General features: G+C 37.4%; 1 protein-coding gene across 4 annotated transcripts in view; it reads left to right on the plus strand.

Annotated features, from left to right (window-relative positions):
- NUBPL (nucleotide binding protein like) overlaps positions 1 to 27694 on the plus strand; it is a 232337-nt gene that overhangs the window by 166074 nt on the left and 38569 nt on the right. For all 4 annotated transcript variants that reach the window (XR_001919904.1, XM_018066437.1, XM_018066436.1 and 1 more), the window contains exons 7-8: positions 4531 to 4624; positions 21104 to 21189. Coding sequence is in view for 3 of the 4 variants with exons in the window: in XM_018066437.1 (XP_017921926.1) it covers positions 4531 to 4624; positions 21104 to 21189 (180 nt within the window). In the remaining variant the exon portion in view is untranslated. The remainder of the gene's footprint in view (positions 1 to 4530; positions 4625 to 21103; positions 21190 to 27694) is intronic.

The following is a 27694-nucleotide window of genomic DNA, read 5'->3' on the forward strand; positions in this document are numbered from 1 at the left end:
TGTGCTCCATGACACATACATATGTGCTCAGTTACTAAGTCGTGTCTGACTCTTTGAGACCCCATGGACTATAGCCCACCAGGCTCCTCTGTCCATGAGATTTTTCAGGCAAAAATACTGGAGTGGGTTGCCATTCCTTTCTCCAGGGGATCTTCCTGACCCAGGGATTGAATCTGCATCTCCTGCATTGTCAGGCAGATTCTTTACCCTTAAGTATCTGCTGCTGGGTTTTACTAAATTAGATGCCTGGGTGTTTTGCTAGTACTTATTTCCCTGCGTTTAGTAATAAATAATTTATGTGAGTAAATCTGCACTGAATAGAATGTAGAGCATCCCCAAATCTTTCTAAAATCAATGCTTCAGTAGTTCTTTTATAAGAGAACTGGAACTTTCTGGCAGACAGTATATTTTAATATATTATATTCCTTGAGAGCTTCCCTGGTGGCTCAGTTGGTAAAGAATCTGTCTGCAATGCAGGAGACCCGGGTTTGATCCCTGGGTCGGGAAGATCCTGTGAAGGAAATGGCAACTACTCCAGTATTCTTGTCTGGGAAACCCCATGGACAGAGTAGACTGGTGAGCCCCAGTCCACGGGGTTGCAAAGAGCTGGACATGTCTGAGCAACTAACATTTCATTTCAGTATTATATTAATATGCTAATTGTTAATTGGGGTCACAGAAAGTCAGACATGACTTAGTGACTGAACAGCAATAATGTGTTAATTATGTTAACTTTATATTAATTATTATATATTCATTAATAGCAATATATTGATATATTAGTGACTGCCGTAAAACTGGAAGTCAGATACTGAGTTCAGTTCAAGTCTGCAGTCCTTGGTGAAATGCCTACTATGTGTGATGAAGGTTCTGGGCCAGGTTTTTTATTTTTCCCATTTTGAATTCAGTTTAAGAGTCGTTTGAAATTCATTGCCTTAACAGTGTAGTATTTTTAGTTCCTCGGAAATATAATAGGAATTCTCTTTAAAGATGTAAGAAATTGGAGCCAGTGTGATAAATATGATTAAATGCCAAGGAACAACAATTATAAATTGCTGGCGCTAGTCATTTGATGTCCTCTGAAACAAAGAGGCTTGTCAGTCTGCCAGTGCTGGGAGTGTCAGCGTAGAGGATGTAAAATGAAAAGTATCCTTTATCTTTTTTGTAAATAGTTTCATAGATGGTGGCCATGGGTGACTTAGGGATAACTGTTTTCAAACCAAGAAACCCCATAGTGAAAATGAACTACTTCATGTTCATCATTTTATCATTCTCTTAAAATGTGTTGTTAAATCAGTATCAAGTACTTGTGTTTGAGAAATATCATAGAATTCCTAAAAGACATGTCAGTATATAATGTCAGATATTGATAAATGTTTTCAAGAAAAAACACTTTCAGAGAAGGAAAGAAACTGATGGTTGGAGGAGTGCTGTTTTAGAAAGGCTGTGCTGCCTTCCTAGCTATTCCGTGGGTGCACCAAGCATATCCCCATCTCAGGGCCTTTCCACTTGCCATTGCTTCTGCCTAGAATGCTTTCTAACAGTTGCATGTTATTTTTCTCACTTCAGGCTCTGACCACCCTGTCGAAGGTAGTCCCTGACACCACATTCTATTCCTTTTCTCTCTGCTTCATGTGTTCCTCACTATCTGACCCTGGGAACTGAAGAGACTCAAAGAACTCCTTTGATAAATTCTTAGCTGTCTGAACTCTTACTACCCACTCACTGAAACTCAGAAATTGAAGACTTTAAAAATGTCTCTTGCTGTTTGATCTGGATATATCCAAATCAGGAACCAAGTAATTCTGTATAGAAAGGGATGCTTGTTTTCTTTGTAGTACTTTTTACTCTTTGTCTTTCTGTTTATCTACCTGTTTCCCTCACTAAAACTATAGTTGCTTAGTGGCTCAGACTGTTTTTTTCATTGCTGTCTATTCATCACCTGGAACAGTGCCTGGAATCATTTCTCAGTAAATATATGTTGAAAAAATGTGTTAAAACATAAATGAATCCGTCAGACCCAATATCCTATTTTAAGAATATGTGATTTTATGGAAAAGGCTTATTTCACGTTATGAAGTTTTAAGAAACAGGATACACAGTATAACTTCCATTTCCTTTTTAAAAAATTTTAAGTATTTGCATGTATGTATTTATTCATTCATTCCTTGAAAGAAAACTTGGGCATCTCCTATGTGTCCATTCTATGTTAGATATTCTGAGTCATCTACAGTTTCATGAGAAGATAGATACTGAAATGATAGTAAACGAATGCCATCTTTCCTCTTGCACTTCTCTTCAGCTATGTTGATCTTTCAGTTTCTCTCACTAACCTTTTTTGCACAGGTTATATCATTTTGTGTTGAATATCTCTCTCCCTCTGTACTGTAAATGCTGTGAGATGAAGGGACCATGATACTATTCAATTACTAATTACTTTGCTCAATGCCTGATATATAGTAGATACTCAGTAAACATTTGTTGGTTGAATGAATGAACAACCATATCTAATTTTTAATGAAATTTATGGGAAGTGACTTTCAAGCTGCAGCCTCAAGAATGAGGAGGAATTAGCAAGTAAAGAAGACCAGGCAGAAGTTCTAAAGCTTAAGCTTAGCTTTTATTCTAAAAGCAATAGAGGAGTTTTAAACAAACAAACAAAAAAAACACTGCACTATCAATCATTTTTTTCTATGGTATCAAGAATAGACTGTATGGGCAATGCTGATACAGAGAAATTGGTTGGGAGATTTTGGTGATAAATGAATGTGGTGGTTCATGTTGGGTTCTTGGCCATGCAGAAGGAGAAGTGAATACATTTCAGAGATTTTTTATAAAGCACAATATAATCGGTGAGGGAAAGGGAACAAGTTAAGTATGATCCCAAGTCTTTGCATTAGGCACCTGAGAGGACCCTACGGCCTTTTGCTGAAACTGGGGATTCATAAGGAAGAACCATTTGAGGAGAAAAGAGCTTGAAGTACCTTTGGTAGTGGTGGTGGTTTAGTCACTAAGTTGTGTCTGATTCATGGGACCCCATGGACTGTTGCCTGCCATGTTCCTCTGTCCATGGGATTTTCCAGGCAAGAATACTGGATTGGGTTGCTATTTCCTTCTCCAGGGGACCTTCCTGAGCCAAGGATCAAACCCAGGTCTCCTGCATTGCAGACAGACTCTTTAAAAACTGACTGAACCACTAGGGAAGCCCTGAAGTATCCTTGATACCTATCTAATTAAGGCTGAACATTTTTCTAGGTATCAGTTCAGTTCAGTCTCTCAGTTGTGTCCAACTCTGCAACCCCATGAATTGCAGCACGCCAGGCCTCCCTGTCCATCAACAACTCCCGGAGTTTACCCAAACTCATGTCCATCGAGACGGTGATGCCATCCAGCCATCTCATCCTCTGTTGTCCCCTTCGCCTCCTGCTCCCAATCCCTCCCAGCACCAGGGTCTTTTCAAATGAGTCAACTCTTTGCATGAGGTGGTCAAAGTATTGGAGTTTCAGCTTCAGCATGAGTACTTTAATGAACACCCAGGACTGATCCCCTTTAGGATGGACTGGTTGGATCTCCTTGCAGTCCAAGAGACTCTCAAGAGTCTTCTCCAACACCACAGTTCAAAAGCATCAATTCTTTGGCGCTCAGCTTTCTTCACAGTCCAACTCTCACATCCATACATGACCACTGGAAAAACCATAGCCTTGACTAGACGGACCTTTGTTGGCAAAGTAATGCCTCTGCTTTTTAATATACTCTCTAGGTTGGCCATAACTTTCCTTCCAAGGAGTAAACGTCTTTTAATTTCATGGCTGCTGTCACCATCTGCAGTGATTTTAGAGCCCAAAAAGATAAAGTCTGACACTGTTTCCACTGTTTCCCCATCTATTTCCCATGAAGTGATGGGACCAGATGCCATATAGATACTTAGAAAAATGCCTAAAAAGAAATAATCAAATGTTAATAGTTTGTAAATCTACTTATATTTATAAAATTTTCTTTGTTTCTTAATTTATTTGTTTTAATTGGAGGTTAATTACTTTACAAAATTATATTTATAAAATTTTCTTATCGTTTCAGTTTTCATTTTAGTGTGTTTTATGAAGGAAAAATAATAAACATTAAAAATTATAGTAGGATCTGATACAGGAAACACTACTCAAAACTCAAAGGACAAAAAGCTAAGACCTCCTTAGGTAAAATTAGGGCCGTTCTCAGTGAAAATAGATTATTGGTCCTGAAGTACATTGTGCAGTGGGATCATCATTATGGTATGTGTGTGTTTTGTGGGATCATCTGAAAATTTAACCCTATTAGTCAGAGAAGGTCTGCTAGGAGCAGAGATGGTTTCTTATACATCCATGGTTTTTTATACATCCATATCAGCCCTCATCATAGTCCCTGGCACTTAGTAATAGCTCAAGTGAAAGCTATTATTTTAGATTTGTTATTAATTCATTTTTTTTTGGTTTACATCACTATTCACTGCATTTGTTTTTACAGTGATATTATTTGTGTCATCTTGGTTTTTAGGTAGATTGGGGTCAACTGGATTATCTGGTTGTTGACATGCCACCAGGAACTGGAGACGTGCAGTTATCAGTCTCACAGAATATTCCCATTTCAGGTAATGCTTACAGTTAAATGGGATTTGTGATGTCCTTGTTGTTTTGTTATTGTCATACAGTAAAACAAACTCTATGACAGGCAAACATTTTTATTAAAAACATTATCATTTATAAATTTACCTTTAGAGATCAGATTCATGAACAAAAGTTTCAAAGAACTGCCAGAATAAGCATGTTTATAAAAGCATAAAGACAGACACTTTGAAAAGGTAGTGATGTAAGTCTATGTTTTAGATAAGAAGTGATGCTTAAGTATTATTTAGTTAAAACCTGGCTGTTTGGTTCACCAGTCATTCAGCTCTTACAGCATAGTGCCTGATTATGTGGCAGGCACTCAGTAATGTTTATTGACTAAATATTGAATAAGAATAAATACTGGAAAAATTTGGCTTTTTAATAAATACAACTATGGGAAATTTTTATATCCTGCCAATTAGTTAATGTTAAAGTTGAGAGCAATAAACATGTTAGTTTACATCAAATACAAAATATACAACACTTCAATATGGTAGTGGATATCTTTTTATGCAATGGAATTTAAAGATTAGTATTAGCTTTTATATTGAATCTGTTTCTAAGGATTTTCCTAGATTCCAATGCAGAAATAGTTGTAAATCTCTCTATAAATCTCTCTTATATACATATAAGGACTTTGAGGGAAATAATGGAATTTAAAAATGTCTTTTCAAATCCGTTATTTGTTGGTAATAAATAACCAGGAGCTATCATGGACAGTCACCAAAAAGTTTAGAAATGAGGTATTTGATAATATATATACATTGTTTGAAAATATCATTATGATATTATCAATAGTTATGACTACTTTTAATATTTTAAATAGATTTATAACCTTTCTGGAGCCTGAGGCTTCTACTTTGTTGGGGCAAATTATAATGCATGAAATGGGAGTAAAGTACAATAAAACAGGAAAGTAATTTGTCCTTTCTGTAGTCAGAGTTGTAAATAGTCTGTATTTTTTTCTTTTTAAAGTAGTTTTGGGACTTTTATTTTTTAAATACCAAGAGTAAAGTAAAAATAAAAATTAAAATAAATAAATAAATAAATACCAAGGGTGATCGCTAAATGTTTATTGAATAAGTTGTACTCCTTGAACTTTGAAATGCCTGTTGCAAGATTCCCAAACTCTTATTTATGTGGATAATATTGATAAAGTTGGGCTAAATTATTATTTATTCCCTGAGTTGTGAGTTGGTACCTTGAAAAAGTTTAATTTACTTCAACAGATAAACTGATGTCCCTAAGCAATTTTCCTTTGTTTATTCAGATAATAGCCCCTCTCTCTGGACAGGATTTATGATTATATCACTCTGTTTAATTTGTGTTTATACTCTAAAACAAACAATGTGTAGATTGGGGTTAAGATTTACTTCTCCTTTGAGGATTTCTTTCTGATATCCTAAAATTTAACTAGTATCTCTATTTCTTACCTTTGATGAAGAGTCTACCCTCTAATAGGTAATTAATGTTAGATAAGAATACAAAGCAGTATTTTTAGAATTTTGGTCAAATGTGCATGACGGTTCAGTAGCATTGTGTACATTCACACTGTTGTGCAGCCATCACCACCATCCATCTCCAGAGCTTTCTCATCTTCCCAAACTGAAACTCTTTACCCGTTAAACAATAACTCTGAATTCCCTCCTACCCCTAGCCCCTGGTAAGCACCATTCAGAAACAGTGTTTTTTACAATAAGATGAGAGAATGATTCTAGAATGAGGAAAACCTATTTATAAGATTGCATTAAACATAAACCTAACATTGATTTTATAATTTATTAATAAATTTTAATTATTTTTTAAAATTAAGAAACTGTTTACTTCTTAATTTTGTTGTCATTGTTAAAATCTTCCTTTGGGAAAAACTCATCAACTCAGTTTGTGCTGTACTCCATAGTAGGTCGCTGCTGCTGCTGTTGCTACTGCTGCTTCTTAAAGTTTTTTTTTTTCATTTATCTTTTATGCCTTTTAATTTTTTTATTGAAGTATAGTTGAGGTTACAAAGCAACAAATACTATCCATATGAAGTTAGGTGCTTAGCACTGTATAGGATCCAGGGATGGTTAAATCAAGTCTTTCCCCTAGACAAGTGTTCCAAACCTTTTTTTGATTTTTGTACCTTTTTTTGATACTTTGATGTATAAATGTAAATGTATTTGTACCTACAGAAACACAATTTTTATGTATAATTTTAGAACGTTCACTGTCCTCAGGTTAAAAGTCCCATCTGAATCCTTGTACACTGTTGATGGGAATGTAAATTGGTACAGCCACTGGGGAAGGCAGTAGGGAGGTTTCTCAAAAAACTGAAAATAGAACTACCATATAACTCAGCAGTTCCATTCCTGGATACATATCTGAGAGAAATGGAAACACTAATTCAAAAAAACAAACACACCCCAATGTTCATGGCAACATTATTTACAATAGCCAAGATATGGAAGCAACCTAAATGCCTATCAATAGATGAATGGATAAAGAAGATGTGGTGAGTATGTATATATATCTATGTATACATATGTGTACACACAATGGAATACTACTCAGCTGTTAAAAAATAACAACAACAACAATGAAAACTTGCCATTTCCAACAGCATGGATGGGCTTGGAGAGTACTGTGCTAAGTGAGAGAAGTCAGACAGAGAAAGACAAATACTGTACAATGTCAGTTTTATGTGGAATCCCCAAAATGCAATAAACTAGTGTATATAACAAAAAAGAAACAGACTTACAGATATAGAGAACAAATTAGTAGTTACTAGCATACTAGCAGTATGCTGCTGCTGCTAAGTCCCTTTAGTCGTGTCCGACTCTGTGCGACCCCATAGATGGCAGCCCACCACGCTCCCCCATCCCTGGGATTCTCCAGGCAAAAACGCTGGAGTGGGTTGCCATTTCCTTCTCCAATGCATGAAAGTGAAAAGTGAAAGTGAAGTCGCTCAGTCGTGTCCGACTCTTTGCGACACCATGGACTGCAGCCTGTAGGGGTAGGGAATAAGACATACAAACTATTAATGTATAATGTAAGCTACAAGGATATTATATTTTATAATACCTATAAATGGAACATAAAGTTAAAAAATTGTGACTCACTATATTGCACACTGACTTCCCTGGTGGCTCAGACGGTAAAGCGTCTGTCTACAATGCCAGAGACCTGGGTTCGATCCCTGGGTCGGGAAGATCCTCTGGAGAAGGAAATGGCAATCCACTCCAATACTATTGCCTGGAAAATCCCATGGACAAAGGAGCCTGGTAGGCTACAGTCCATGGGGTCGCAAAGAGTTGGACATGACTGAGCGACTTCACTTACTTATATTGCACACCTGTGTATATTATTGTATATCACTCATACTTGAAAACTGGAAGTCCCAGTCTTAGGAGACAGAGCAAAGGGAAGAGCAAGGAGAGGGAGTGGCAGGTAAGAAAAGAAACATGGATAGCTAAAATGTGGAGTATGAAGAAGTACTCTGAGGGATATAAACCCCATGATATGGAGGAATGGCAACCCACTCCAGTACTCTAACATTTCTAAGTAAATACTAAAATTGAGCCAATTCCCAGGATTTAGAGGGGAGGGCACCAACCAAAGACTTACTGGCCTGGCTTGAATCATGGCTTTCATCAATTCTTATAATCTGGAATAGGCTGACAGAATCGTGTCTGCCTTTCTAGACCTACCTGAATTAATTTTCTCTAATTATGAACCTCATTTTCCTTTTTTCTTATCGTTGACTTTAGAACTCTTTTAGGATACTCTGTGTTCTACTTATTCTTATGTCCCATATCCCACAAACCACAGAAGCTTGTTCAACTCCTATTTGAGCCCCGTTGTGATTCGACTTCCTTTTCTTTCCCACTGGACTCCTCGTATAACCTAGGATTGCTCCCCCTAATTTACCCACTGCCCTTCTTTCCTCCCTTTACTTTCTCTAATATAAGACACAGTTGACCCTCACTTGGAATGTCTTCCTGCCCCATTCACTGGGTACCCTGGTCCTGCTTACTCTTGATTCTGATGGCTACTACCTGCCATTTTCCCTCAGTCTCCCAGTTAGGAACCCTTTCTCCCTCTTTGGAATTCACATAGCGTTTTATTTGAACGATTTCTATAGCACTTCTTATGTTCTCTGTTCAAAACTTACATAACTATGTTATCTTCTCTACCAGACTGTTACACCCTCGAGAGTAAAGCCTCTGCTTCATTCATCTTTGTGTTTTCACAGTGCCGAAATCAGTGCCTTCCTGTAATCACTCAGGAAATGTTGATCAGTGAATGAGTGTTTTATCTGTGTTGGTATTATCTTACCAACTAGGCAGTAAGCTGCTTGAATGCAATGATTTTTTTTCCCCATTTATTATAGTGTTTCTTAGAGTACCTTGGCAATGGCTTATGCAATTAATATTGATTGAATAAATGACAAAGTTAGTTGATTAGTTGTCACTGTTTATGCGCCCCCTTATCTAACTCATTCCTGTTATCTTTCCTAACCCAGCTGCTTTTACCTGGGAGCTCTTTTCTGTGTATCAGTTAAAGCATTACCTTTAAAAACATCAGTCAGTCAGTTCAGTCGCTCAGTCCGACTCTTCGCGATCCCATGGACTGCAGCACGCCAGGCTTCCCTGTCCATCACCAACTCCCAGAGCTTGTGCAAACTCATGTCCATCGAGTCAGTGATGCCATCCAACCATCTCATCCTCTGTTGTCCCCTTCTTCTCCTGCCTTCAATCTTTTCCAGCATCAGAGTCTTTTCCAATGAGTCAGTTCTTTGCATCAGGTGGCCAAAATATTGAAGTTTCAGCTTCAGAATCAGCCCTTCCAATGAATATTTAGAACTGATTTCCTTTAGGATGGACTGGTTTGATCTCTTGGCAGTCTTAAGCGACTCTCAAGAATCTTCTCCAATATCACAGTTCAATAGCAACATAGATTTTATTTAATTCTTCCTTTGAGCGAAAAATATTTTCATTTTAGGGATTTCTTCATGCTATCTTTTTTCTTGTGTTATGTATAACATACTTGTGGTTAGTTGATACCTTTTGATACTAACTTTTCTTTGGTGTCTGGGATAATAGTATGCATGTGGGCACTTGTTATTTGGTTACATGCAGGCTCTGTATTATGGGCTTCCCAAGTGTCTCAGGGGTAAAGAATCAGGTAAACCTGTAATGCAGGAGATGCAGGTTCGATTCCTGGGTGGGGAAGATCTCCTGGAGAAGGAAATAGCAACCCACTCCAGTATTCTTGCTTGGGAAATCCAACGGACAAGGGGTTGCAAAAGAGTGGACCAACTTAGTGACTAAACAGCAATAACAACAACAAGCTCTGTATTAAATTACTGATGAGAGTCACTAGTGCTGCTCCATTGTAAGATAATAAATTCTTATTCACTTGCAGGGATATTTGGCAAGGGACTAAATATCTGATTATCCTTATGTGTGGAATACCTGCCTACCCCATAGACTTAGAAGGAGCAAATGAGATAATGAACATAAAAGCTCTGTATAAATGTATAGTCATTTTTAGAAACTACTTGAACACTTTAGAAGGGTTTTTTTTGGGGGGGGTGTGAAATGTTGTGAATTAGGAATCTTTATATGAACTTTGCATTTCTCCAAGCCATGTTGAGAATGAAATTGTGTTTTATGCTTGTTAAAGAGACATCATTTTGCAAAATTTATGGAGACAGACCTGTACAAGTAAAAGATCTTCTTTCTGAGTGCTAATTAGCAAGTCTTTTTATGTGTTCCATTTTGTTCCGTAGGATAGATGACAAGCTCATTATAAGAGGAAACTTTAAAGAAACAAATCCTCCTCTTATTTGTTAAAAGTGTTGTAATCCTCCTCTTATTTGTTAAAAGTGTTGTGTAGCAGAAATAGTGATAAATGTGTTAACAGCAGTATTAGTAGCTAATGATTTAAATTTGAGCTTCCGTGGACTACTGAATCATTATATATGGCAAATATCTAGTAGTTGTAGTAATTTCTAGAGGGAAAGAGACAGAATAGAGGGTGAGAAATAATCAATTATAGTCCTTGCATTTGCTCTTGTCTTGTTGAACCTGTCAAAAGGAGAAGCCAGAGTTATCAGCGATGATTTTGTTGTGTTATTTTTCTTAATTTTTTTTTTGGTTGCACAGTTTGTTGAGTTTTTGCTTGCTGTTTGTTTTGTTGTAAATTAGTTGGTGCCATATATTGAGGTGGGTATATTCCAGTGTTGACTTGCAGTGTTTTTTTTTTAATTCATAGTGATGTACTCTTGGGAATTATCGAACACTTAGCTGCTCTTCCATAATGGAAGAGGATTAATATTTCTTTGAGAAACATTATAAGTTCCTTGAAAGTTTGAACATATAGGTACCATGTTACTACTTGAATTCTAATAGATGTTGCCTAAAATATTTTTCTTCCTTTGTTAGATGACTTTAATTCTTGGAATTAAGTGAAGAATTTATGCCTCTCATGAAATCTGTGAAACATATTTTTATTTTTTGAGAGACTAGAGAGTTTTAGTGAGTGATTCATACTAAGGTGCTCTATTAGTCAGGGTCCTAGCTGGAAAGAGGTGACACAGTTTAAAAAGAATTAACAGAGTGAGTTTAATGAAGGGATTAGTTACCGAGGTGTGGGCGATATCAGGAAACCAACAAGGCATGGAGAAATACCCAGAGGCTAGTGACAGTCAGGAGTTTTTACGGACTGTCTGCCTGAAGGAGCAGAGAGTGAACCATGTTAGTGCGGCCTGGCAACTACATGGTAGAGGAGCTGATTGTTGGGAGCTCTGACCACAGAGGAATGCAAGCAAGGGCAGAACTTCTGCAAGACAGAGGAAGCAGTGTGTGTGGTACCTACAGTGCTCCCACCTTTTCCTCCTCTCACAGCTTTGTGTACTGGGTACCTGCTATGGCAGATCCCTACTGAAAGCCAGAGGATAAGGAAATTCAGGTGATAGAATTCACACAGGCCAGCTACCTGGGTTGATCAGGACAGAGAGTGAAGCAGAACTTGGGAAAGAGGGAGGGGAAGCAAGTGGAGCACAGCACGTGGAAAATAATCAAAACAGCTTTTTCTTTCTCCATGGTTGTCACTGTAACTGTGAATTAGTGTCTTGTGATTGATGAGGTACAAAGCTTCCTGCCTTCTGAAAGTTTGAAGCTAATACAGATTTCAGTACAGTTAAATTAGTGAAAATTCGTGCTATCAGAAGGCAGAGTTTTACTGTCATCAAATTAAGGAACAGAATATTTATATTGGAGATAAACTGCGATGTTAAGTATATTTTGTTGCAGTGGGGAGTAATGGGTAGAAGGGCTTACTTTGATAGGATAGAGCTATGAAAAAAAAGTTCTCCTTCACTTTATTAAGTAAAAATAGATGCAGGAATAAAACTTCTGGAAATGATTCTTAAAACAGAAGGGACAAAGACTGAACACTCGTGAGGGGAGTACATGATCCCTTCTTGGTCTTCTTTTACGTCCAAGGAAAGGCATAGAGAACAGCCAGGTGATCCTAATGTGGGTACTGTCTTCATTACTTTCCCGCAAGGAGGGAGAAGCTACTGCGTGTGGCAGAGTAGGCAGCTAGACAGTATGCTGAATATCCATGGACTCAGGAGAGGCTGCACTAGCAGACTGGCATTGCGCTCTGGAAATGAGGTTGTGCCCTTTCTTCCTGTCTGGAGCCCTTCCTGTCTGGACACTACAGATATAAGGAAAGCCAGAGCCCTTTCTGCCTCTTATTCACTTAAATGAGATGAGATGGGAATTTTAAGTTAAGCCACCTTAATATTTCAGTCATCATTTAAAGTGAAAGGCATTTATTGCTTGTGAAAGGCAGTGGGCCTTTTGCCACATTAACTGAACTCCTATTCACTCATCGTAGATGCTAGTCCAAGCCCACACTTGTATTTTTCCCACCACCAGCTTGGGCTATTCAATTCTCTCTTTTACAGTAACACTCTTTGACTGCCAGTTTTAACAGTTGTGTGTGTGTGTGTGTGTGTGTGTGTGTGTAAAATTTTCTTTATGTGTTTTTTGTGGCTGTCCTGTGTCTTTGTTGCCTTGCAGGCTTTTCTCTAGCTGTGACGTGCAGGTTTCTCATTGCGGTGGATTCTCTCGTTGCAGAGCGTGGGCTCTAGGGCAAGCGAGGGGCTTCAGTAGTTGTGACTCCTGGATTCTAGAGTGCAGGCTCCATAGCTGGGGCCCATGGATTTTCTTGCTTCACAACCTGTGGGATCTTCCCGGATCAGGGATTGTATCTGTGTCTCCTGTATTGGCAGGGGAATTCTTCATCACTGAGTCACTGGAGAAGCCCAACAGTAGTTTTTATAACATGAAAGGATCAGAAACATATTGTTGCCTTCATTAAGTAAATTACTATGGGCCATATTTGGCTATTTTAGTGCTATTTTTCCCCTACATTGTACAATTTTTAATTACCTCACACTGTAAAGCTTAAAGCATGCTTATACCTGATAGGTGGCAGACTTAGGTCATAGATTTTCCTAGTATTCAGAGATAGTAAATCTTCATTATGTTTTTGGTTTGTAGTATGAAACTAAAGGAGACAGTCAGTTTTGGATTTCTCCCCTGGTATATTTCCATGAAAATGTTGGGCAGGGTTATAATTAATGGATATTTGGCAAATAATCACATGATGTAGAAGAGAATTACTATTTTATCCATCAAATTTTAAAAATTCTTTCCAAAATAATTTTTTTTGTTTTTGTTAGGCAAATTGTAGCCAAGGATTAAAGATCAGGAATTGTATTCCAGTATTTTATCTTTAAGGATTCTCCTGGTAGTCAGTCTGAAACTTCAGTCTTTGTTAGTTTGGGAATCAAATTATAAAGCAAATATAATGATATTGGTTAGTGAACAATAATGTTTCTAATTAATTTAAGAAGCAGGGCCCCTGTATTTGTGTCAACATATATTATAGGTAGAAGTTATAGTGTGTCAGTTAACAGTTTAAGGAAATAGCCTAAGAATTAACAGCTTTTAAACTGTGACATGGAAAGACTCAGGATTTGAAAAGCTTCCCCACATGATTCTTATGTAGATTTAAGAATCATTCTGTCTAGAGCAACTTATCTGATAATTCCTTGATTTATCCAGCCTGTGTTTTGATGGGACCCTTCTGATATCGTTCATTCAGTTTTGTGTTTGAAGAATTTCTAAATACTTTGTTCATCATATGCCTGACAGCTAAAATTCCTTAGTATCTTAAAGTTCAGTGAATAGTTAATGGCCAATGGATAGTCAGATTCATATTAAAAACTACTTTTAAATCTATTAAACATTTATATGTAGAAAAAGGATGAGACTCCCAATCTATCATTTAAACATTTTTGCGCTTTGTCTTAGATGTTAAAGATTTGATCAGAGTGCTGTGTAGCTCTGAAGAATGTCTTCATATCTTAAGTATGATTTGAAAATGGAGCAAAGCTTTTCCGTGAAAAATGTCAGTCTTTCTTTTGTGAAGTACACCTGGTTAAATATGGTTAAGGTAATGAGGGTATAGCGGTTCTCTTCTTTGGGGTTCATGTTAGAGAAAGAATGTGTTCAGAAAGGAATGTGTGTCATTATAAACAAAACAGCCTTTGGTGGTGGCTCACCGAGAGCATGGGCAGCTTGAGCTTCATGTGCGTCTAACAAGAGTTTGAAATCCAAAATATTTAATCTTAAGAGTCCAGCATGAACAGACACTTATAGAAGAACATTGCAGAGACATTTGTTTAAAACAAGCAGGCTTCTCTAGGTGTTTACTGATCAGCATAAAGATGGACTCAAGACTTGAGGGTTTAATCTTTACTGATAATATCAGAACTGAGGGAGAGAATGAGAATGAGAGAGAGAGAGAGCATGTGAATAGAATATGAGAGAACTGTATGGTTCTAGCCCAAGCTCTTAAGAATCTCCAGAAACTTCTCTTGTCCTCAGTGGTTCACAGTGAACGCAGTCTGAATCCCTAGTGAGTTCATCATTAGGGTGAGGTGATTGGATGCCTGTTGCCTTTGACTCCATTATTGAAAAGCTAATCTCTCTTTCTGAATAGCAGATGTGTGTCCAGATTCCTTTAACAAACTTGAATTCTTAATTAAAAGTGCACATGCTCTCTCTCACCAATGACTTTGAAATACTGTGATTTCCACTAATTATTGTGTTTTGTAATGCTTTTTGGCAGCAATTGGCATAATTTTCTGTGACAAAATTCATTTCTAACGTGAGCAACATAATGATTGATCTTTAAATTAGTAAAACGTATACCCTTTGTGACTATACCAATTCTCTCCTCTGTTGGAATGGAGTATAGAATCCAAAACAGTGACTCATGAAAGAACTATTTATATTCCCTGTTGAAACACAGTCTTGGGGGTACATTTAAGGTGAATCTGCCTTTTTAACTTTTTTTTTACTTAATCTGCTGCTAATGTTAGTGGACATTTATTGATATTACAGGGAATAATGTTTATAATTCAGGAAGTTTGGGAGTTATAGAGAAGAATGGCAAGGGAGAGCTAAAAAACACTGAAGCAAATCTCCTTTACAGTCAATAAACAATTATGTTTATGCTAAGCTAGCAGAAAATGATTATTTTGCTGCAAGTATCTTTAAATAAATCAAGGAGCATCAGCAGCATTAAATATTAGAACACTGTGAACATTAAGAATAGCAGTTAATTTCTTCTTTTAAGTGTTGGTTGACTTTACATTGATGTGCTAAAGGATTATATAGAATTACTCATCCAGGTATACTTAAGGGCAGTTTTTGTTGTATATTTTTATTAGGTTCCAACACTGAAGTTCTTAGTCAAGCATGGTTATTAGATACAATTTATGCCTTGGAGACTTAGAATGCCATAGTTGAGTAATTCCACACTGGTATAATTATGATCAGCCTAACATCTGGAATGACTAGTTTTAAATGCTTCAGTTCAGTTCAGTTCAGTCACTCAGTTGTGCCTGACTCTTTGCGACTCTATGGACTGCAGCACGCCAGGCTTCCCTGTCCATCACTAACTCATTTCAAACTCATGTCCATCGAGTCGGTGATGCCATCCAACCATCTCATCCTCTATCATCCCCTTCTCCTCCCGCCTTGAATCTTCCCCAGCATCAGGGTCTTTTCAAAAGAGTCAGTTCTCCGCATCAGGTGGCCAAAGTATTGGAGTTTCAGCTTCAACATTAGTCCTTCCAGTGAATATTCAGGACTGATTTCCTTTAGGATAGACTGGTTGGATCTCTTTGCAGTCCAAGGGACTCTCAAGAGTCTTCTCCAACACCACAATTCAAAAGCATCAATTCTTTAGCGCTCAGCTTTCTTTATAGTCCAACTCTCACATCCATACATGACTATTGGAACTAACTGCTTTGAACTTGGACCCAAATCTAGATATGCAGTTGTAAATGCAGTTTCTTCTCAATACTCAGGAGAATTAGTGGTTAAGACAATACTCTAAATAATTATTTTTCAAGATGTTTACATATTTTCCAGAATCTGATAGACAACTAACCTCTTATAGTAAATCCCAGAGACTAAAATGCCTTTTACATAGATTACAACTTGGAAAATAACATTTAAACAATATTATTTATTTAGACTTAGACATTTACCCTAGAAAATGGATAGAAAATTCTTCATGGAATTCTTTTTTTTTTTTCTTTTTTATTTTTTTAAATTTTAAAATCTTTAATTCTTACATGCGTTCCCAAACATGAACCCCCCTCCCACCTCCCTCCCCATAACATCTCTCTGGGTCATCCCCATGCACCAGCTCCAAGCATTCTGTATCCTGCATCAGACTTAGACTGGCAATTCAATTCTTACATGATAGTATACATGTTAGAATGCCATTCTCCCAAATCATCCCACCCTCTCCCTCTCCCTCTGAGTCCAAAAGTCTATTATACACATCTGTGTCTCTTTCCCTGTCTTGCATACAGGGTCGTCATTGCCATCTTCCTAAATTCCATATATATGTGTTAGTATACTGTATTGGTGTTTTTCTTTCTGGCTTACTTCACTCTGTATAATCGGCTCCAGTTTCATCCATCTCATCAGAACTGATTCAAATGAATTCTTTTTAATGGCTGAGTAATATTCCATTGTGTATATGTACCACAGCTTTCTTATCCATTCATCTGCTGATGGACATCTAGGTTGTTTCCATGTCCTAGCTATTATAAACAGTGCTGCGATGAACATTGGGGTACATGTGTCTCTTTCAATTCTGGTTTCCTCGGTGTGTATGCCCAGCAGTGGGATTGCTGGGTCATAAGGTAGTTCTATTTGCAATTTTTGAAGGAATCTCCACACTGTTCTCCATAGTGGCTGTACTAGTTTGCATTCCCACCAACAGTGTAGGAGGGTTCCCTTTTCTCCACACCCTCTCCAGCATTTATTGCTTGCAGATTTTTGGATCGCAGCCATTCTGACTGGTGTGAAGTGGTACCTCATTGTGGTTTTGATTTGCATTTCTCTAATAATGAGTGATGTTGAGCATCTTTTCATGTGTTTGTTAGCCATCTGTATGTCTTCTTTGGAGAAATGTCTATTTAGTTCTTTGGCCCATTTTTTGATTGGGTCGTTTATTTTTCTGGAATTGAGCTGCAGAAGTTGTTTGTATATTTTTGAGATTAGTTGTTTGTCAGTTGCTTCATTTGCTATTATTTTCTCCCATTCAGAAGGCTGTCTTCATGGAATTCTTGAGATGGTACTTTATGGTACTCTGTTTTTACCCCTTGAAAATTATTATATTTATTGCAAAGTAAACATTCTCTTTGTTGCTATTAGTATTCCTTGTGGTCAGTAGAGGGAGCACAAGTTTTCTAACAAACCATCACAAAACTGAAGTGACATCATCAATGATGGTATAGAGGGGAACAATCTAGGCTAGTTCATATTGGTTCATTTTCCAGGATCTGTGAGAAAAATTGAAATTAAGTAGAAAGTCAAGAATTATAGAGATAAACTGTAATATCAGATTTAGAGATCATATTTTAAGTTAAGAGGTTAGTAACAAAAACCAACATAATTCCTTTAAAATTGAAAAATATGCATTGTGATGCCCAGATTGGTTAATGATTAATTTCACTGGAGATTTTGTTTGTCTTTTGTTTACTTTATTTCTTTATAATTTGTAGAGGTCACTTTAGGGTGTCTGGAATAGTACCTGTGCAATGCACTAAAATTTGGTACAGCAAAAGAGGTGTAGTGATTTCGGTATGGGTCAGTTATGTTTTTGTATTGTTTAACAAGGGCTAGACATTTTTTTCTCAAAATTGCATCCTGAAGACTGATTGCATTGCAATTAGTCAATAGTTAAGAACAAATATTTAAGGGGAAAAAAATCTTACACCAAAAACTCTTATGAATGTAGCTGGTAGTTCCAGTGGAATGTTTACATGTGTTATGAGCATTTTATGGAACATGGAAGATGATTGTTGTCTGTCCTTGTCAGAAATTTATGATGATGTATGAGTGGTACTTTTTAAATTGCAAACAAACTCAGGCATCATGGATGCTTATTTGTGATACCATGTTAGTGTTAAGTAAAAGAAAACCAAGACACTTTAATCCCTCTTTCTAGGGTCTTATAGCTATCACTAAGCAGTTTTGTAACAGTTTTGTTATTTTTTTAAAAGTGAAGTAGCTCTTTAAATAAGACCAGTGGAAATAGGTTCATTTTATAGAGAAGTTAATTGAGATGTATTGAGATTTAGTGAGCATTAGCATAGTCAACAAAACCAGAATTCAGAGCTTTTGACTCCTGGTTCAAGGAGTTACAAAGAGTTCTTAGAGCTGTAGTTTAGGATAATTCGAAAACATAGGACAATTATTTAAATTGCTGATCCTTTATTAAGTGCCTGTTTTGTGTACAGCATAGTTATTTTGTTTGATTAAAAATTGAGAAAAATAACCATCTGTGAAACTATATTGTGTAGTAGTAATACAGTGGGTGCAGTGTGTTTCAACCAAAAAATGTTTATATTATCTTAAAGCTAAAGGTACTTTTTAAGGCTAATAGAAAACCCCTCTGTACTGATTTGTCATTATGCGAGAATTTGGAGGAAATAGCCAAGGGGTGGGGGGCATTGTTTACAGGTGAAGAGAATGGCTCTAAGACTGAGGGACTATAATTCTTAGAGGGGGTGGTATTTCACATTTGCTTAAAAAGGATTACTGAGGCAGTCAGGTTGAACTGAAAACTACAGTTAAGAGGGAATGCAAAATCGCGTGATCAGAGAGCTGGCTGAGACCTTAAAGACTGTCTGCCCTTGCATTAATTTTATGGCTAAGGAAACCGAGACCTAGAGTGATTCTGAGTTATTTGCCCAAGGTTAGTCACACAGGTAGATGGGGGCAGAATTGGAATTAATTTTCTTCCAAATGCCTGGATATGATAACAGAACCGGGAAGGTGGCAAATTATGGAAATACACTGGATGTGCAGAGTTGAGTATATTTTTGCACAAGTTATTTCCATCAGTCTTTAAAAGAGGAAAAAGAGAAATGTTGGTTTGTTTTGGGTTTCTTGGGAAGAATAGAATATTTGTATTCAAAATAGAAGAATGTAGTGATCCATGGAATAGTTCAAAAAGTAGGATGAGCTGCCTAATGGCAAATATGAAAATGACCTTGCCAACAACTTCTAGGACATTTTTACTAACAATAGTAATAAAAATAATAAAAATATAACCAACAGCAACAGCTACCATTTATTGAATGTTTACCTATGGCATCATGTTGAGTATCTTATGTACATTACTTCATCAAATTATTACATCCTGTGACCTAAGAATTACTATGCCATTTTGTAAATTAGAAACTAAATCTCAAAGAGATTAAGTTATTCCCCTTGTCACACTGGTAGTCAGCTATGGAATAAAAATTTGAATTCTCATTCTGTTTGAATTCCAAGCCAGTGTTTCTGAAGCTTGACTAATGAATAAACCCTTCTTCTAAAGGAAAATAATCTGCTCATGCCCCAAATAGACTTATTTTTATTAGTAGATTACTTAACTAAGCGTAAACACAAATTCCTTAAGCTTATAGCTCTTATATAATTTTTAAAAACTACAAAACTTACAAATTAAATTCAAGCAAATGTATGAGATCAATAAAATTCAAATTAATGACATTAATTTAATATGAAAGATGAAGTTTTGGCTGAAATGAAAGTACCAATTGCAAGGTGAATTTGTAGCTAACTGCTGCTGCACAGTTACTCTGGGTTTAGTGTGCCAGCACTGCCACATGCTTTGTGAGAACTTGATCCTGCTGCTACTTTTCTCTGCTCTGTCTTCTTCATATTGTCCCTTCAGACTCTGTAGTACTCTGTAATAGTATCATTTGCCCTTCACTTGATGCCGTCAGTTATTTATTGTTAATCTGACTTCTGTTCTCATTGGCTATGCCAAAGTACTACTGCCAATTTGGTGGTTTGGAATGCTGGAACGTCATGGCAGTAGATATTTAATTATAAGATTGTGGTCATCAGGTGATCTAAAATATGTTCATTTTTTCAGTCTGTCATCTAGAAGAAACCCCCAAATTTAAGAAATTCATAGTGTCTACAGATTATAACCAGGTCTCCTGAGTTTCTGCTTACAGAAAAAAATTGCACTGCACTTTCCCTCAAAACTCAAAACCTATTACCATAACTATACTATACTATACTATACTATACTATAACCTATTACTATAACTCAAAACTATTACTGTGGGATAGTGGTGGAGACCCAGGAAAGCCTCCATCTCCGTCTACTTTCAGTGCTGCCTTAGTTCAGGCTACCCCTGTTTTGCATCCAAGTTTCTGCCACAACCCCTAGTTTTATCCCCACCGAAGTATTCTCTACAGTATAAACCACAGGAGCGAGTTTTCTGGAATACAGATTTAGAGCTCAGCTGGGTATCACTTCTTTCTGGAAACTTTCCCCTGTGGTTTCTTCTTATCACTGGTTTCCTCACCCCATTCATGATCACCTTCACCATCCTCTTCTCTAGATTGAATTAGCTATTTTTCCTTTGTTCCTCCTTTATAACTGCATAACACCCTAGGTCTACCTTTATTATAACCCTTATTAGCATATCGTGTTGAATCCTTAATTTGGGGGTTTCCCCAAGTAGGCGGTTAGGTTCTTGAAAGTAAAGCATACCTTGTGCATCTTCTAGGTAGCACATTGTGTGTGTGTGAAAGGGAAGATGCTGATGATACAGCTGTGATCATGAATCACAGGTCAGTTTTAATTTTAGGAGTGAGGAGTCAAAAATTGGCAAGAATGAAACAGACATTTCCTTATCTTTCCTATTCATGTATGTGAAATTTATACAGATTACCTAAACAGTTAATATAACAGACTCTTTTAGTGTGTAGTCAACATAATTTTGGAAGTATTTCCATACGGAGTTAAATAGTAGCATCATTTTGCTATGGTTTCTGTTTTCTCTCGGTTAGGTGCTGTCATTGTCTCCACGCCTCAGGACATTGCACTGATGGATGCACACAGGGGAGCTGAGATGTTTCGAAAAGTCCACGTGCCTGTAAGTATTTACACCTTCACTGTTGGGAAAATAAGAAATGCTTCTAACTGAAAAAGCAGATCACTGAGAAATACAAAAATTTAATTTAGTCCTGGGTGGAAATCTGTATGAGCACCCTACTTCATTTTTTGTTGTTGAGTCGCTAAGTCATGTCCAACTCTTATGCGACTCTAAAGGTTGTAGCCGCCAGGCTCCTCTGTCCATAGGCTTTCCCAGGCAAGAATACTGGAGTGAGTTGCCATTTCCTTCTCCAGGGGATTTTCCTGACTCAAGGACTGAACCCACATCTCCTGCATTGGCAGGCAGATTCTTTACACTGAGCCACCAGGAAGCCCATACTTCTCTTTAATTGTTACTTTAAAAATATACATATAGGTGGAAACAGGAATGCACATTCTATTAATCAAAGAAAATTATGAAACATCCTTCAGGTATGAGTTTTCTTTTTTTGTTATGAGTTTTCTGAACAATTATTCCCTCTCTCAACTATTTGTAGCTGTACTGACTAAAAAAAATAATGAGAATTTTGGGAAATTATTTAGGTAGATGACTTTTTTCCTTCCGTCTTCTACAGTTTAACTCATTTATAGCTCACCATCTTCTTGAAAGTAAGAATTTGCTATACAAAGTGGCAAAAAATAAAAATTTTATAAAAAGGAAAGAAAGGACAATTAAAATCAGATGGAGTCAGAGTGAAGTCTGTAAACAATGTGCATGCTATTAAGGGACTTAGATGTGTGCTAGAAGTATGCCATGTATCTTCAAGCAATCACAGGGAGAGAAATATAGGGCCATTATAAGACTGTCCATTTCTGTGAGGTTAACTAAAAGAGCTTGAAGCACTATTTATAATAGCCAGGACATGGAAACAGCCTAAATGTTCACTGACAGATAAAAGGATAAAGAAGATAAACTATTACTCAGCCATCAGAAAAGGTTGAAATAGTGCCATTTGCAGAAACATGGATAGACCTAGAGATTATCATACTAAACAAAGCAACTCAGAAAGAGAAAGGTAAATACCATATGATGTTACTCATATGTAGAATCTAAAGTGCTATACAAATCAATTTATTGATAAAACAAAAACAGACTCACAGACATAAAGAACAGACTTGTGGTTGCCATGGGGATGAGGGAATAGGGAAGGAAAGGAACAGGAGTTTGGGGTTAGTTGAAGATAACATAGATATATATATATAACTGAGTCACTTTGTTGTGCAGAAGAAATTAACACAACATTGTAAGTCAACTGTACTTCCGTAAATTTTTTAAAAAAGAGCTTGATGCTCAAAAGAAGCAGAACTGAGAGGAGAGGCATTACTCTTTCCTAGATCCTCAAGAATACTAATAAAAGAAACCCTGTAGGTAATGAACACATTTTCATCATCTTTGTAACCATAAATAGAGGGTTCTTCCTCCTAGTGTGCCTCATCAAAAGCAAGTGGATTTGTGCCAAAGTGTGGTTTAGAACAAGTGTTCAGTATGAAGCCAAAATGATGCTTCCATCTCCGTGGCTCCCAATGGCTTTGTTTAATTCTTGGTTAGATTTTAGAGCTTATAAAGTGGAACTTTTTGTTTTTGTTTTCCTTTATGGTTTATTGCAGGGTATTTAATATAGTTCCCTGGGCTGCACAGTAGGACCTTATAGTTTATCCATTCTATATATAATAGTTAGCATCTGCTAATCCCAGACTCCCAATCCAACCCCGTGACCCCAGCAACCACAAGTCTGTTCTGTTTGTGAATCCGTTTCTTTTTCACAGGTGAGTTTATTTGTGTCACATTTTAGATTCCACATATGAGTGACATTATATGGCATTCATCTCTCTTTCTGGCTTACTTTGCTTAGTGTGGTAATCTCTAAGTCCATCCATGTAGCTACAAATGGCATTATTTCAGTCTTTTTGATGGCCAAGTAACATTCCATTGTATATGTGCATACACACACCGCATCTTTATCCATCCATCTGTTGGTGGACTGGGCGTTTGGGTCGTTTCCGTGCCTTAGCTGTTGTAAATAATGCTTCTGTGAACATCGGGGTGCATGTATCTTTTTGATTTAGTTTTGTCTGCATATATGGCCAGGAGTAGGATTGCTGGATTATACAGTAGCTCTATTTTTTGGTTTCTGAAGAACCTTCTTACTGTTCTCCATAGTGACTGCACCAATTTACATTCCCACCAACAGTGCAGGAGAGTTCCCTTTTCTCCATGCTCTTGCCTGCATTTGCTATTTGTAGGTTTTTTAGTAATGGCCTTTCTCTTTGCAGTTTTGATTTGCATTTCTCTAATAATTAGTGATTTGAGTATCATTTGTATGTCTTCTTTGGAGAAATGTCTATTTAGGTCTTCTGCCCATTTTTTGATTGGGTTGTTTTTTTGTTATTGAGTTGTATGAGCTGTTTGTGTATTTTGGAAATTAAGCCCTTATCAGTTGCATCATATGCAAATATTTTCTCCCAGTCCATAGGTTGTCTTTTCATTTTGTTATGGTTTCGTTTGCTGTGCAAAAGCTTATAAAATTGAAGTTTAGCTTGGACAAATTTTAAAGCAATAGTAACCAAATACCTGCTTCAGATAGAAAACAGTCTCGATAAAGCACTTAGTTGAACAATTTTATTTCCTATTATGCCTTCCAAGATAAACTAGATGCAAGTAATGCACCTACTCAGATAACTAATAAGAATACTTATATGAGATTTTAAAGTATAAATCAGCAAAAAGTTAGATAGTTATCCACCCAAAATTATGAGAACAAGTAATTCATAATCCGTCTTTCTGGCAGGAATTAGATAACTGAGCCGATGCTCTGTTACTGCCACTCCAAGGTCAGGGTAATAACCGTCTATCAGCGTATAAGTGAGTGCTTAACTTCTAGTTCTGTAAGATGAGTGCAGAGGCAAGTGTCCAGCTCACTCAAAAGGAGCATGAAATCCTTGAGAGAAAAGTTTTTAAAAGAGAGGAAGCCAGAATTTTCTTACGTGGGTATCACTAAAGGATAAAAGTTGAGCTGTCAACCAGAAAGTATTGTGAGGAAGTACTGGGCAGCATAAGGCTTGTGGGACTAGGGCAAGATTAGTTATGGAAAAAAGGAGATGTTCATAAAGTGAAAGTGAATGTTGGAATATAAGTTTGCAGAGTCAGAGCAGTCCTGGGTCATGACAAGGTACAGGAGATGGTTGGTCATGGGTGTGTGGGGCTGAAGAGGAGTGGAAATGAAAGTCTTCGGAATTGCATAATCCCTCTGTTATTTTTTTGACATTGTCTGTTGTCTTCATTATAGCCCTCATTCTTCACCCATTTTAATTATTTGCCTTCTAAACTGAAAAAAATTTGGAAAAGCGGTAGAATGTTGTAGTCAGCTCTTAACCTGCAAAACAAGACAGGTGCTCAGTAATCTTTGCAAGTAAATGAATGAGAACTTCCCAGCAGAGAGCTCCGAAAGCAGTTGGAGGACAGCCATGGTGTAGCTGCCTTGTGAAGGGAATCCTGGCTTTGAGCAAGATGTGGATTTGATGAACTCTGAGGTCCTTCTGGCACTTAAGAGCCTTGCAGTCTGAGTAATGGTAAAGCATTTGAAATTAGAAAGTGTTCCATAAATGCAAAGGAGAAATGTTATGCTTTGTTTATACCACTTTATTTCATTTTTTCCCTGGTTTTTAGTCTTATTCTCTTTTTCACCCTTTTGAAGTGCATTAGTTGCCATGGAAACAGTGATGTCATTGGAATTCATTGGTATGGTCAGAGTTTATTAATGTCTACAAAAATGTTTTGAAATTAATTTAAATAATTTCCTAAAATTCAAGGCTCCTTAGGGGAAGGAGAAGAAGAGCTATTAAATTCTCTGTTCTCTGCCCGAAATGGTATCAACTTTGCCAAATTCTTGATTATGTCAGTATTTGTAGATAGCTTTAAAAAATAATAATAATTTTTTAATCTTACACATTTTTAATGATGATTATGTACTGTGTCATTCTCATCCATTTTTTTGCCTTTTATAAGGAAAGCCCTTATAAATGTTAAGAAGCAGAAACATTACTTTGCCAACAAAGGTCCATCTAGTCAAGGCTATGATTTTTCCAGTAGTCATGTATGGATGTGAGAATTGGACTGCAAAGAAAGCTGAGCGCCGAAGAATTGATGCTTTTGAACTATGGTGTTGGAGAAGACTCTTGAGAGTCCCTTGGACTGCAAGAAGATCCAACCAGTCCATCTGAAAGGAAATCAGTCCTGAATGTTCATTGGAAGGACTGATGTTGAAGCTGAAACTCCAATCCTTTGGCCACCTGATGCGAAGAACTGACTAACTGGAAAAGACCCTGATGCTGGGAAAGATTTAAGGCAGGAGGAGAAGGGGACAACAGAGAATGAGATGGTTGGATGGCATCACCGACTCAATGGACATGAGTTTGAGTAAACTCTGGGAGATGGTGATGGACAGGGAGGCCTGGCGTGCTGCAGTCCATGGAGTTGCAGAGTCGGACACGACTGAACTGACTGATAAGGAAGGCCCAGACACCTCAATTTAGGGCCCTTCCCCTTCTGTTTGAACTGTAAAGTCACAGGGATTTCACTACCCAGCCCCTTCTTCTTAGGTAATCTCCTTTCCAGATGCTGAAAAGTATATTAAAGTATGTCATTGTTTAGTCGCTAAGTCATGTCTGACTCTGTGCAATCCTATGGGCTGTAGCCTGCCAGGCTCCTCTGTCCATGGAATTCTCCAGGCAAGAATAGTGAAGTGGGTTGCCATAACCTTCCCCAGGGGATCTTCCTGACCTGGGGATCGAACCCATGTCTCCTGCACTGGCAGGTGGATTCTTCACTCCTGAGCCACCAGGGAAGCACATAGTAAAGTATTTTTCCTCTCTTATTCTTTCTATATATAAAGGGTCAGTTCGTAATTTTAGTTCAACAAATACTTATGTTTATTTATTCTACAAATATATATTTACTTGCATTGAGTGCCTTCTATAAGCAAATTACTGTGGTAAGCTCAACTGATGATTTCTTTTTTTAAAAAGTGAGAATGAAGCCTTTTTCTTCAAGTACCTTATCATCTTGTAGACTAACTCCATTGTGGTGCAGGGGCTCTGAATTCTGAGGGACATGAGAACTCTTTCTTCTCTGGGCTGTCAAGGAGAATTTTCATGGGAAAGCCATGTTTGGCATTCTTTTTTTTTTTTTTAATGTTCCTGTAATTTTGTACATGCTGGTCCCTGGCCTGAAAAGCCATTTCCAGTTCATATTCATTTTTCAAATTCCTGCTCAGGCATGACATCGTCTAGGAAGCTTTTCCCAACCTGCCAGAAAAGGTTAATACTTCTTTCTGTGAGCTACTTGAACGTATATCTAGTTTGCCTCTTATTCCACTATAAGTTTACCTATCAGTCCCAACAGAAGAATCTGAGTTCTTAGAGGGCAAGAAACATATCTTGAATATCCTCAAATGTTCCTTCCTACACTAACATTTGACCTGTTATATAATGCCATCCACAATCTGCTGTTCCCAGCTCAAGGCCGCTCTGATTGGCTTTCTCTCTGCCCCAGGCAAACAGGTTCTTTCACTTCTTTGAGATTTCCATAGTTTCTCTTCTCATGGTCCTCAGCGTGCTGTTTTCATATCTCAGAACCCTTATCCTCACTTCTCACTTGGTAGATCCTTTTTATCCTTTGGTGCTTAGATTAAATGGCTTTTTCTCTGGGAGACTTGCTCTGACCCTATTAATGAGGTAAGCTCTTCCTAGTGTATGATTCAGTAATGCTCTGCTTCCCCTTTCATAACTGTTTTCACATTTCGTCAGTATTTTCATATTATAGTGCCATACTGTCAACTCTGTAAGTACGGGGACCACTGACCTCCTACTGTGTCCACAATGTATGAAAGTGAAAAGAAAGTGAAAATCGCTAAGTCGTGTCTGACTCTTTGCGACCCCATGGACTGTAGCCTGCCAGGCTCCTCTGTCCATGTAATCCAGGCCAGAGTCCTGGAGTGGGTAGCCGTTCCCTTCTCCAGGGGATCTTCCCAATCCAGGGATCAAACCCAGGTCTCCCACATTGCAGGGAGATTCTTCACCAGGTGAGCTACCAGGGAAGCCCCCAGAACCTACAGCTGCTCACTAAATTTATACTGAATGAGTGAGTGGAGGAGGATTGTTATTAGTTTATCATGAGACTAGGGAAGGGACAGAATTCAGTCTGAAAAAAATGAGGAAATAAAAAAATGAGTGTTCAGGGTTATTCAGTTTGTCTATAGTTGAATTAATATATTTCTATGTGTCTTTGCTAGCTAGGCTCAGGTTCGGTCAAACCTTAAATACTAGGTTAAAGAATTTGGACATTCTTCTTGAAATGTTTAGAGGCATGCATAATGAATGCTGGATAGGAAACAGACAAAATTAGAATGGAACATAAAAAGAAATTAATCTTGTGGAGATAAGTAGAATAGCAGCCAGGAGTATGGAGGCAATAAGAAAGCATTAGCAATGGTCACAGTCATTCACGG

This window comes from Capra hircus, chromosome 21 (assembly GCF_001704415.2).
Source record: "Capra hircus breed San Clemente chromosome 21, ASM170441v1, whole genome shotgun sequence".
Lineage (NCBI taxonomy): Eukaryota > Metazoa > Chordata > Mammalia > Artiodactyla > Bovidae > Capra > Capra hircus.